At 42.2% G+C, this 13,822-nt stretch overlaps 1 protein-coding gene across 1 annotated transcript in view; it reads right to left on the bottom strand.

Annotated features, from left to right (window-relative positions):
• Nucleotides 1-13,227, bottom strand: part of LOC136857291 (very low-density lipoprotein receptor) — a 130,393-nt gene extending 117,166 nt beyond the window's left edge. Inside the window, exon 1 of the mRNA XM_067135828.2 lies at nucleotides 13,073-13,227. Within this exon, the coding sequence (XP_066991929.2) occupies nucleotides 13,073-13,109 (37 nt within the window). The 5' untranslated portion in view covers nucleotides 13,110-13,227. The remainder of the gene's footprint in view (nucleotides 1-13,072) is intronic.
• Between the last annotated feature and the right edge of the window lie 595 nt (nucleotides 13,228-13,822).

Genomic DNA, 13,822 nt, shown 5'->3' with positions numbered 1-13,822 from the left:
GTATGAATGTGTGCGTGCCTGAGGATTAAGTCATTTTTAAGAGTATTTAATATTAATTAGTTTGATATTAATTTTGTTAGTAATTTATTTAAATTTACTTTCAATTCTATTAATTTATGTAGTTTTAACTATTTTAAGTATCTCAGTATTTTATTTAAGATTCTGATTAGTATGTGGTTAAGTGTACGAGGGGGCCTGGAGCCCTAACTTCGCCACTGTGCAGAAAGCACTAATAAATAAACAAACATATAAATACATACATAAATATAGAATGTAAAGCGTATGGGTATAGATACATATTTTGTTAGTTGGTAGAGAAAAATACACGTCACAACATATGCGAGGTAGGGTTTACCTTGTCCTATTAGTTTCCCTCGCGGTTAGAACCACACAGCTGTAAGCTTGCATCCGGGAGATAGTGGATTCGAACCCCACTGTCGGCAGCCCTGAAAATGGTTTCCCGTGGTTACCCATTTTCACACCAAGCAAATGCTGGGGCTGTACCTTAATTATTAAGGCTGCTTCCTTCCCACTCCTAGGACTTTCCTATCCCACCGTCGCCATAAGACCTATCTGTGTCGGTGCGACGTAAAGTAAATTGTTAATTACTTTCCCTCGCAAGCCTAGGATTCACAATATAGTACCGTAGTATAAAGTTACAGCTTTGTGACGCTAATATTCGTATCTATAATTTTTATGAATGTGCCAGAAACCAACGACATTGAGCTGTTGCCATTTCAACGCCGTTTTAAGGGCCACCGACCCAAGCCGGGATTTGAACTCTGACTCAGAACAGCGACTCAACCAACTGAGCCACATGAAAAGAAAGCGTTTGTGATTATTGTTATAAATAGATGCAGTTAGTATTTTTACAAGGGTTTTATGAGGAGCATTTATTAAGGCGTACGTTTTCCAACTGTCCTAAAGGCACGAGGCCGGACAGAAGAACTAGCTGGAAGCTAAAAAGGCTTGCAGGGGTGTCACTTCCTTCTCTGTTCACTTTTCCAAACCAAACTCCATAGCGCAACAGCCCCGAATATGGTTTTCCGTGATTTCCCATTTTCACACCAGGCAAATGCAGGGGCTGTACCTTAATTAAGACCACGGCCGCTTCCTTCCCACTCTTAGCCCTTTCCTTTCCCAACGTCGCCATAAAACCTACGGTGCGATGTAAAGCAAATTCTAAATAAAAATTTAAAAATTCTTTTCACAGCCCCTTCCAAGGAAAAGTTGTATCCACGCTACTGGCCTGGACTTACTGAAATTATTTTTTGGGTACGCCACTGCATCCACTCACCATTTAAGGTAAAAGGTAAGCCCGAAGAATGGTTGGATACTCAAAATACACCACCATACATGATGCGATTATGGCTCAAAAGTATAAAGAAAGGTAAGGGACGGGATCTAGTGTTTTAAGTAGAATCCGTATCAATAGAACGTGACTTCCCATTTTAAAAATATTTCATGCATCGACTGCGATTCAAGCCTCTTGGGCCGTCCTGATGAGAAGATAGAACCATTGGAACTGAGTTATCACGCTCGCCAATATTACAAAATAGTTACCCGCACTTACCAAGGATGCACATAGTTCCGGCTTCTCCGTAGAGGCGCGCGGCTGTGAGCTTGCATCCGGGAGATAGTAGGTTCGAATCCCACTATCGGCAGCCCTGAAGATGGTTTTCCGTGGTTTCCCATTTTCACACCAAGCAAATGCTGGGGCTGTACCTTAATTAAGGCCACGGCCGCTTCCTTCCAACTCCTAGGCCTTTCCCATCCCATCGTCGCCATAAGACCTATCTGTGTCGGTGCGACGTAAAGCCCCTAGCAAAAAAAAAGTTCCGGCTTCTCAGTGACAAAACGGTCCTTCTTAAAAAAACGTTACTTATATGGCACTAAAAGGCGATCTAACGTGTAGCTCACAATCCTGTCACAGTCTTTTCAACACTGAACATCTCTCAACCACGGCACAACCAGAGGATCCCTAGGACATTGTTGTTTCCGGGAACCGATGTGCAAAAGCTGACACGATGATGTAAGCTTGCAACTGTTTATGACCGTGGCCCCCGTATCTCGGTAATCACGTTCTGGCCCCTACTGAGTAGTCCCTTGCTAATTGCCCCTTTCCTCATGTATTGACATTATTTTGTCGGCACACGGTTACATTCCCAATACTGAGGCCTCTACAGGGATTCCCCGCGCATCACAATCCTAAGTGTTTTCCTTTCATTCAAGCAGTACAAATATGGAGAATTATGTATAGCCCTATTGAGCCTTGCTAGTAGATTTTATGTCGCTACGTTAATTTAACATTTCGGCGTAAGTTTTTAAGTTGTTCGTACCGTACGTAAACAACGGCTGATCCTCGCTCTAGTTTCAGGAACGTTTTGGGGGGCCCGGCCCCCCTGCCCCCGCCCCCTAGCTTCGCCAGTGCTGTAAACATATCTAATCAGATATTGACGTTGTTGTTGTGGCATCAGTCCAGAGGTTGGTATGATGCAGCTCTCCGACAACCCGAACAAATGCTGGGGCTGTACCTTAATTAAGGCTACAGCAGCTTCATTTCCACTCCTAACGCTTTCCCATCTTGTCGTCGCCATATAAGGCCTATCTGTGTCAGTGCGACGTACAACAAATCGAAAAAAATCGCACCAATGCAATTAGAAACCAGTAATTATAAAAGTAAGTAAAAACTAATCCCGGCCTGAGTTTTTTTTTTTTTTTTTTTTTTTGCAACTTGCTTTACATCGCACCGACACAGATAGGTCTTATGGCGACGATGGGACAGGGAAGGGCTAGGAGTGGGAGGGAAGCGGCCGTGGCCTTAATTAAGGTATAGCCCCAGCATTTGCCTGGTGTGAAAATGGGAAACCACGGAAAACCATCTTCAGGGCTGTCGACAGTGGGGTTCGAACCTACTATCTCCCGAACACTGGATACTGGCCGCACTATCCAGCTCGGTAACTGAGTATTTCTAAAAATGCATATTGTAAATTTTAAACTGAACATTATTTATAATAAATTGTAATAATATACTGTGATATGTCTGTTTTAATTAAATAATAACTCTGTTACTGGCAAAACAAATCGACCGTTGACGTAACGGGCAATTGAGGGCCTAGACCTATCAAAATGCAGATATTACGAGTTATGTGGCCAGCCACAACACTTGGCGTTTGAGACCTATAAGATGATCCATGATAGCAGAATTAACGCTATCCCGTGTAAACTCGAGAGTGTCATTTTACTATTACTAACCACTGAGTATGTACATGTTAACATTGATGCTTTAACGGCCCGTACTTGTACTTTACGTTTCGCAGAGAACTTTGCTCCACCTCTTCAGAAGAAAATCTCGACTGTTCACGAGGAAGGCTTCTACAAGAATAACAGTTTGAATTTATATGTGAGTAATAGAAGTGCCAGTATTCTGGAGATAGTGGGTTCGAACCCCACTGTTGGCAGTCCTGAAAATGGTTTTCCGTGGTTTCCCATTTTCACACCAAGCAAATGCTGGGGGCTGTACCTTAAATAAGGCCACGGACGCTCCCTTCCCACTCCTAGCTCTTTCCTGTCCCATCGTCGCCATAAGACCTGTGTGTGTCGGTGCGACGTAAAGCAACTTGCAATATATAAGTGTACCATCATAATCGGCCAGCTTCTGCTTCGAATGCTGGTGCTGTACCGCGTACGGTGAGCCATCTGGTGACGAATGAACGTACCACTTACACTTCTATAACTAACGTCTAAATTCAAACCTTCATTATTGTAGATACACCAAAAATGAGTACCATGTTAATTCCTGGGGGCAAAGGCGGCCGGGCGTAGAGCTAACCACTCTACCCCATCACGTGCCGAGATTAACAATGGTGGAAGCCTTTACCTTCCACTCCTCCAAGAGCCTTCTTGTCCTGTACAGAGGTGACTTTGCTTTGCATTATTGTAGATAGAGATGGGGGAAATAAGTAAATACCGTTATATTGATATTGCAAAATATTGATAACCTGTTTTCGATAATCGACATTTATTGTACATACTATATCGAAATATTGAAACGATATCGACATACCGCTAACCATAAGCAATACATACACTTAGAAAGACGGAACATCATACTGAAATCAGATTATGGTGTAGGTAAGGCCAGCTTTAAAAAAAATGGAAAATAGATAATTGAACTCTACATGGATCTGTATTAGGCTATGGATACATGATTCAGATATTTGAATGTTATGTAGGATCAAATCTAGGACACAAATATGTATTCTTCTCGCTAACAACGTAAACATGTTTAAACGTAAGGAAACAGAATTTAGACTGAGCGAATAGGCCTTGCGGGTAGGAGCGCACAGCTGTGGGCTTGCATTCGGGAGTTCGTGGGTTCGAACCACACTGTCGGCAGCCATGAAAATGGTTTTCTGTGGTTTCCCATTTTACACCGGGAAAATGCTGGGGCTGTACGTTAATTAAGCCCAAGGCCGATTCCTATCCCATCGTCATCATAAAACCTATCTGTGTCGGTGCGACGTAAAGCAACTTTTAAAGAGAATTCAGAATGTAGCAAGTTTTAACAAACTACACACTTGATTTGATACTCGTACGTATTTAACAACAACTTGTCCTACAACGGCTATCACTTTCAAAAATATCTCCAGCATACGGAATGCAGAGTCCCATCTTGCTTTTGTATTTGGAGTGAGGTTCAACGGCGTCCCTCAGGGATTCATGAATTTCGTTGCAATTTCCTTAGATCAACACTTGCACTTACAATGACGTTAAACCATGACACTAAATTCCTACATTTTTTAAATCACCTCTTTAACGCCTTCTGAATTTTGCAAGGGGTTTTCACACACTAAATTTCAGGTATGTGCAAAACATGCTATTGGCTTTACGTCGCATCGACACAGATAGCTCTTATGGTGACGATGGGGCAGGAAAGGGCTAGGACTGGGAAGGAAGCGGCCGTGGCCTTAATTGAGGTACAGCCCCAGCATTTGCCTGGTGTGAAAATGGGAAACCACGGAAGACCATCTTCAGAGCTGCCGACAGTGGGATTCGAACCCACTATCTCCCGAATACTGGATACTGGCCGCACTTAAGCGACTGCAGCTATCAAGCTGGGTATGGCGATTTTTTTTCCAAATGTACATTATTAACTACAGCTTAGGACATATTTCCACCATTGCCTGTAACGACAGCAGATACTTTTCGTTCAGAACTCCAAATTCATTCAGAACTTCAACTTCGAGCCTACATATTCTGCTGTGTGTGACTCGCTCAGCTCATGTGCCCCAATATTTACTTAATTTAATTCCTGCTCCTATGCAGAGTAGTCACTAAAATCTTTTCATCTGAATGTCTGTCCATATTTCTATTTATTAATGTAACATGATCTAAAGATATTAATTCATAATGGATACATAAGCTTCGCAATTGTTATCCATTAGCTCTTCAGATGTGTATCTTATATAATGAGGGGTAATAACTGTGATCACTCCCCTCCACAGTGCTGAACGGTAGGTTATCCTCAGCAATAATTTTCATGATGGTTTAGGTAATTTTTACAATCGAGCATCTGGAATTAATATTATATAATTACTAAATACTGCATTAGTTCGGTATTAATAATGAAATTACTAATTGAATAATATTATCAAAAATAATATATCCTATTCCTAAATACCTTGCATAAATATCTGTATTTTAAAATAATTTACTTAAAGCATTATTACGTGAATTATTTAAAAAAATAATATTCCTGATATTTTTTGTAATAATTGCTATCATTAATATTTATGGTTTACTCATCTTAATAGTTCTGGAACCACCATTTGATGAATGTAAAATTTATTTTCTTGTTTTGTTTTTAGGGTCTACTATGGACCACGTTAAGCATCATTCATTTCTGGTATCAGCCCAGTATTTCTTCACATTTTCAGAATGGGCTTCTTTACGTTCCTGCGAGCAGGTGCTGCCGGTCCGTTTCCTATTGTTGTGATCTTGGTTGATGATGTGATGATGATTATTATTATTATTTTAAAAAACGATGCATTTATGGAAAACCCGATATTTTATGCGGTAAATTGAATGGAAATTTCGGCATCGATATATCGATAAATCGAAACGAAAAAATCGGTGTTTGGTAAACACCGATAAATCCTTCCCATCCCTAACCGTAGAAGCCTTCCTCGTGAACAGTCGAGATTTTCTTCTGAAGACGCGGAGCGAAATTCTCTGCGAAACGTAAAAAGTTCCACCTTTCTTCCTTGACACGGTATAAGCTCAAAAGCCCATATCATGTCTGCGAGTATGTACATGTTCATTATCATCGATGCGCCAAACTTGACAAGTTTGACGATGCACACTTAGGCACCCATTGCCTTTGTGTTTAGACCGAAACTTTGCTGTACACCGTTAATGATATTTTTATAGCTAGTTACGAAATGATGGTGATGAGGCGTGTAGCCTCCAAGAGATGATTTTCCGTGGTTTCCAATTTTTCACACCAGGCAAATGCCGGGGCTGTACTTTAATTAGGGCCAGTGTCGCACCCTTCCCATTCCTAGCCCTTTCATGTCCCATACGACATATATCTGTGTCGGTGCGACGTAAAGCAAATAAGAACAAAACGCACGTTATGTACTTCTCGACACATCAAAAGTATGACTCACGATCACAGACTCACAAAGCGAACAGGCCAGTCGAAATAAAAAATACTATGAAATGGACAGACAAAATTAAAAAGAACTTAAAATGCACGAATCACATAAGACGTTCAAATCAGAGAGAAATTTAGATTATTATTCTTCTTTTTGTCCGCCTCTGTGGTGTAGTGGTTAGCGTGATTAGCTGCCACCCCCGGAGGCCCGGGTTCGATTCCCGGCTCTGCCACGAAATTTGAAAAGTGGTACGAGGGCTGGAACGGGGTCCACTCAGCCTCGGGAGGTCAACTGAGTAGAGGTGGGTTTGATTCCCACCTCAGCCATCCTAGAAATGGTTTTCCGTGGTTTCCCACTTCTCCTCCAGGCGAATGCCGGAATGGTACCTAACTTAAGGCCACGGCCGCTTCCTTCCCTCTTCCTTGCCTATCCCTTCCAATCTTCCCATCCCTCCACAAAGCCTCTGTTCAGCATAGCAGGTGAGGCCGCCTGGGCGAGGTACTGGTCATACTCCCCAGTTGTATCCCCCGACCAAGAGTCTGAAGCTCCAGGACACTGCCCTTGAGGCGGTAGAGGTGGGATCCCTCGCTAAGTCCGAGGGAAAAACCGAACCTGGAGGGTAAACAGATACAGATGATGATGATGATGATTCTTCTTTTTCCGCTATTCCCACACTGGCGCGATCGGGGGTGCGAACTGTATCGCAGAATTGGACCCGGTCCGATTTTAAGACCGACTGCCCTTCCTGACACCAACCTTCTGTGGAGAGATGTATTCAATATCGCGTCTTTCTGTGGTGGTTTGTAGTGTGGTGTGTTGTATGTACACGAAAAGTGTGTGTTGGGACAGGCACAAACACTCAGTTCCCGAGTCAGAGACTCGATTAAAATCTCCAACCCGCCGGGAATTTAACCCGGAATCCTCTAATCCGAAGGACTCAAAGCTGACCATTCAGCCAACGAATCGGCCGATTATTATTATCGTCAGCTTCGTGATGGAGGGGTAGCGTGCCTACCTTACCCGAAGCCTCAGGTTCGTTTTTCAACCAATCTAAGGCTCTTAATTCTGGACTGAGCAACAGAACGGGGCTCACTCAGCCTCATGAGGCCAGCTAAGAAGCTGTATGGTAGGAGAGGCAGCGGACTAGGTCGCAAACGCCAGTTAATGCGGCTGAGGATGTCCTGCTGGCCACATAACACTAAAACTTGAATACCATCTGCCATGGCAGGTCAAGGCCCTTAACAGCCCGTTGCAGCACTGGTTCATTTAGTTTGTTTTGTTAGTAACAGAGTTGCTGTTTAATTATAACAGGCATATCATAGTTTATTATTATTGTTAGTATCTTGGTTCGAACACCACTATCGGCAGCCCTGAAGATGGTTTTCCGTGGTTTCCCATTTTCACACCATTCCTTTCCTATCCAATCGTCGCCCTAAGACATGCGTGTCGGTGTGACGTAAAGCAAATTGTAAACATACGGTATATATGATCAGTTTTTTTCCCCGTCCAAGGTTGTTTTTTTCCCTCAGACTCAGCGAGGGGTCCCACCTCTACCGCCTCAATGGCTGTCCTGGAGAGTGAGACATTTGGTCAGGGATAAAACTGGGGAGGAGGACCAGTACCTCACCCAGATGGGGGGGCCCAATGCTATGCTGAACAGTGGCCTTGTTGGGGGATGGGAAGACTGGAAGGGATGGGCAAGGGAGTGGGAAGGAAGCGGCCCTGGCCTTAAGTTAGGTAGCATCCCGGCAGTAGTGGGAAATCACGGAAAACCACTTCGAGGATGGCTGAGGAGAGAATCGAACGTCTTCTACGCAAGACCAGTTGACCCCGTTTCAGTCTTCATACCACTTTTCCAATTTCGTGGTAGAGTCGGGAATCGAACCCAGGCCTCCGGAGGTGGCAGCTAATCACGGCACAGAGGCGGACTATAGTTTATTATTACAATTATAACATGTTCAGTTTAATATTTACAATATAGATTTTTGAAATGTACAGTTCTCAGGTCAGGGTTAGTTTCTACTTCATTTTACAATCGCTGGCATCTAATTCTATTGGGAAGAAGTGGTTAGTGCGGTGTAGTGGTTAGCGTGATTAGCTGCTACCCCCGGAGGCCCGGGTTCGATTCCCGGCTCTGCCACGAAAATTGAAAAGTGTTTTATACTTATGAGGGTTGGAACATGGTCCACTCAGCTTCGGGAGGTCAACTGAGGAGAGGTGGGTTCGATTCCCACCTCAGCCATCCTCGAACTGGTTTTCCGTGGTTTCCCACTTCTTCTCCAGGCTACTGCCAGTGTCGTACCTAACTCGAGGCCGCGGCCGCTTTCTTCCCTCTTTCTTGCCTGTCCCTTACCTCCGTAAGGCCCCTCTTAAGCATAGCAGGTGAGGCCGCCTGGGCGAGGTACTGGTCCTCATCCCAGTTGTATCCCCGACCCAATGTCTCGCGCTCCAAGACACTGCCCTTGAGGCAGTAGAGGTGGGATCCCTTGCTGAGTCCGTGGGAAAAGCCGACCCTGGAGGGTAAACAGATTAAGAAAGAAAGAAATAGCCTACTGTAGACTATCTAAATATTTACGTAATACAGGCACGAAAGTTTACCGACATGTGATGTGCATGATTGGTTGAGTAAACTTACGTACCAAAGTTACGTAAAGTCCCCTTCTGATGCCCTCTCTATTTACTATCACGTGTTTCTGCGGTGGTTGGGAGTGTTGTGTGTATATGAAGAGGAAATGTTGTCGGACAAACAGAAACACCCAGCCCCGAGTTTTAGGAATTAACCATACGCAGTTAAAATCTCCAGCCCAGCCAGGAATCAAACCAAGGGTACTCTGAACTGAAGGCCAGTGCGTTGACCATTTAACCAAGTAGCCAAGCAGAGATATGTTTAGATTCAAAATCCACAAATGGCAAGTTGATCAAGCGGACATAATATCGAAGAAAATAACCGGAACAACATCGACCAGAGAGAGAGAGAGAGAGAGAGAAAGAAACCCACAGCAAAACAATGAAAAATATGGATAAAGGAGAGAAAACAAATGCCCGTAAGTACTTTGCTTAGTTCTAAATGGGTTGATTTAGCAATAATAATAATAATAATAATAATAATAATAATAATAATAATAATAATAATAATAATAATAATAATAATAATCACACTAAAAAAGAAAAAGAAGCAGCAATCCAGAAAGGAGTGAGTCAATGCTGCAATTTGTCCTCCCTCATTTTTTAAAATGTTTATATGGAACAGGCAGTAAAGGTAATCAAAGAGGAATCTGGAAAGGGAATCACAATCCAAAGAGAGGAAATCAAAACCCAGATTTTGCCGATGATATTGTTATTTTATCTGAGACTGCAGAATATCCAGAGAAATTGCTGAATGGTATGGACAGAGTCTTGGATAAGAAGTACAAGATGAAAATAAGTAAGTCCAAAACAAAAGTAACGGAGTGCAGTCGAACGAAGTCAGGTGATGCAGGTAATATTAAATTAGGAAATGAAAACTGAAAGGAAGTAAATGAATATTGTTACTTGGGTAGTAAAATAACCTAACGACGGCAGAAGTAAGGACGACATAAAATGCAGACAAACACAGTCAGGGATGGCATTTACCGAGCTCGATAGCTGCAGTCGCTTAAGTGCGGCCAGTATCCAGTATTCGGGAAATAGTAGGTTCGAACCCCACTGTCGGCAGCCCTGAAGATGGTTTTCTGTGGTTTCCCATTTTCACACCAGGCAAATGCTGGGGCTGTACCTTAATTGAGGCTACGGCTGCTTCCTTCCCACTCCCAGCCCTTCCCTGTCCCATCGTCGCCATAAGACCTATCTGTGTCGGCGCGACGTAACGCAACTAGCAAGAAGGGATGGCATTTCTTAAGAAAAGAAATTTGCTCACTTCGAACATTGATATAGGAATTAGAAAGATGTTTTTGAAGACTTTCGTCTGGAGCGTTGCATTGTATGGAAGTGAAACATGGTCGATAACTAGCTCAGAAAGAAAGAAAATGCAAGCTTTTGAAATGTGGTGTTACAGAAGAATGCTGAAGGTGAGATGGATAGATCAAATCACGAATGAAGAGATACTGAATAGAATTGGTGAGAGAAGATCGATTTGGCTAAATTTGATGGGAAGAAGAGATAGAATAACAGGGCACATCTTAAGACACCCAGGACTTGTTCAGTTGGTTTTTGAGGGAAGTGTAGGGGGTAGAACGGTAGGGTTAGACCAAAATATGAATATGACAAGCAGATTCGTGCAGATGTAAGATGCAACAGTTATATGGAAATGTTAAAGTTAACACATGATCAAACCAGTCTATGCACTGACGACTCAAACAACAATTACAGCAGCAATAATAATAATAGTGTATAAAGCTGACATCAGTGGCGCAGTTGGTTAGTAGTTAAAGTCTTCTATTCTTAAGGTAGCAGGTTCGAATTCGGCTACGTTTAATGGCTGTTAAGGGGTGTATAAACGACCATTTTGTTGAAAAAATCATATATTGTTTAATGCCATAACATTATTTGGAATTTGCTGATTAATTTGGTGTGAGATTTATTAAATTTGCTTGTATAGAAGTATATTTAATTTAATTAGTTGCGCAGGGCATTTTCAGGATTTCATAAACCATTTTTCAGTAAACTCTTAATATCTCAAGAACCATAAGGTCTAGAAGGCTTTGGTTTGATTTAAATTCTAGTGGAAACGTTGCTGCATAAGTTGGTGGGACTGGCATAACAATTGGGTTTATTGTTTACGTTGTGCGCGCTATATTCTTGGCAATATGTGCATTTTTTGTTTCATTCTTTGTGCTGTTATGCTAATCTGATATTGATCTTGAGTACATTTGATCATGACAAGAGCTAAAAGGGGTCGTCTGCTAGACAATGCCATAAATCAACTATCAGAATACTATGATCAAGCGATCAGAAGCAACAAAACTAAGCTAGATGATATGAAAAAGGCTGTGTGGGCAACCTTTTGCCATACAATGTCAACAGATGACAAGCCAATCCACAACCTTTGTTCTGGCGCGTGGTGTAAATACAAAAAAGCTGAAGCAGCTGGAACTTTAGATAAGTTTACCCACAAGAACTCTATACCTGAGGGTGTTATGTTGGCTATAAAGCCAGTTTATAGAGATTTGGCAAATCCAGATCTACTGAAGAAATGTCTGACAGGGAAAACACAAAACGTAAATGAGTTATTCAACGATGTAGTGTGGACAAGAGTACCGTACCCAAAAATGTATTTGTGGGGTACCATACATTGAAGCTTGGTGTGTATGATGCTGTCATCACATTTAATGATGGCAATACTGGTAGAGTGAAACTCTTGGGAGGAGCTTGGTGTGAAGGCCTAAAAATGTCCAAAGAGGCAAGATCTTTGAAGAGAAGAGGATACACTCGGACAATGTAGGAGATGATGAAGACTACACAGTCGGCGATTTTTTACTGATGTTTCCATTGAAAAATGAGTTACAATCTAAATTAATTTGTAATTGCAATTTCCGAAAAACAAATTTTTTTCAGACAAATGACCCGTTATCTCCGAATCTATAGAAGATAGACTTGTGATGTTTTCACTGTTCATGTATAATACTCTTGTAATACCACACCTCTCGAATCATAGAGATAACTTGTATATTTGAAGAAAAATTCACAAACATTCGACAAAAAAGGTGTAAAAAATGTAACAGAGAAAAAAATGTATATCCCAACGTCTAAAAAAAAGTACTTCAATGAAACTAGAGGAGTATACATAAAGCACGTATAAATAATATTCGAAAGTTTCATTATCTTATATCAAGTAATTCTTGAGAAAATGGGTCATGAAAATAGCAAGTTTAACATTAGCGGGATATATAGCGGCCAATATAATCTTATAGAAAGGACGTCAAATTAAATTATCTCATTTTAGTACATAATAATTACCGGAAAAATACATTTGTTGTTTCATTCTAAGGGTTTGGGACATTATGGGCCATACTGTCAGTAATTAAATGTTTATCAACGCACCTGTTATGGCATTAACAATGCTAAAAGCATTTATGTTTACATCAAACCACAATATCAACGTATTCACGTTGACAGTCTGTCACTATTTTAGCCATCAAGCGATCAATATTTACTTGATGGTAATATACAGTATTTTAAGCGAGTGTTTAACAAGCGTGTGATGTCCACGAGGAGGGGGGGGGGGGGGATCAAGATCAAGGAGGAGTCACGTGAATCACGCACTCATCCGTAAAACCGTCATTCGCAGGTGAAGAAAAAAGAAGAGGAAAAACCACAGCAATCATTTCTTTAAACACGCAAATGTCTTATGTAATATGTTGAATATAGTCTTGATTACCGACCAGATAACTACCAAATATATTGAAGTTTCTTCAGGTTAAGAGGAAAGAGCTTACCTGTGGCACACAGTATCCAGACTCTAGCTTGAAACATGGTGAACTGACGCTTCGCGGACAAGGCCAGCAAGAACAGCTTCAGCAGGCGAGTCTCGCACGGAAAGGAGGAAGGCTCTACAATTCAACTTCAGCAACAAGAGGGGGACCGTGGATTTCCCCAGTCGATGCGCCAGTGCTACAGTAAGAAAACTTCCCCGGATCATTGCTAATCAATATTACCTCATAATGCCTGGGTGGGTACAATCCCTTTGTACTGGACTCTTGTCCACCATTCCTTCTTCCTCTTCAGCTGTGTCATTCACCTTACAGTAGGCGTTAGCACAATAGCTTCCTACTTGGGAGCGTAGTAGAATACATTCACGGTATCCCCTGCCTGTCTTACAAGCTGACTAAAAGGGGGTCAGGGACTCTGAACTTTGGAGCGTGAGTTTCCGACTACGGTTCTTCTGGCTGAGATTTGAAGCCTGGACACAGATCAAGAGACGAACGGGCAAATCAATGTGCCAGTGGCTTCTCTCGCTAACAAAGGCCTACTCATTCATGAAGAATATAATTGTTTTGATGACTAAAAGTCCTCCTGTGGGTGGAGGCGATAGAATAAATCCCTGCCTGTCGTAAGAGACGACTAAAAGGGGACCCAGCGGCTTTCATCTTGGGAGCGTGGGTTGGCGTCCACAGATCACCTAGCTGAGTCTCGCACTGCTTCCACTTGTGTTAGGCTCCTCACTTTCTTTCCTATCCGACCTCCCT

Source organism: Anabrus simplex, chromosome 1 (genome assembly GCF_040414725.1).
Source record: "Anabrus simplex isolate iqAnaSimp1 chromosome 1, ASM4041472v1, whole genome shotgun sequence".
NCBI classification, from domain to species: Eukaryota; Metazoa; Arthropoda; class Insecta; order Orthoptera; family Tettigoniidae; genus Anabrus; species Anabrus simplex.
The sequence above is the reverse complement of the archived record's forward strand: the minus strand, read 5'-3'. Positions and strand labels throughout refer to the sequence as shown.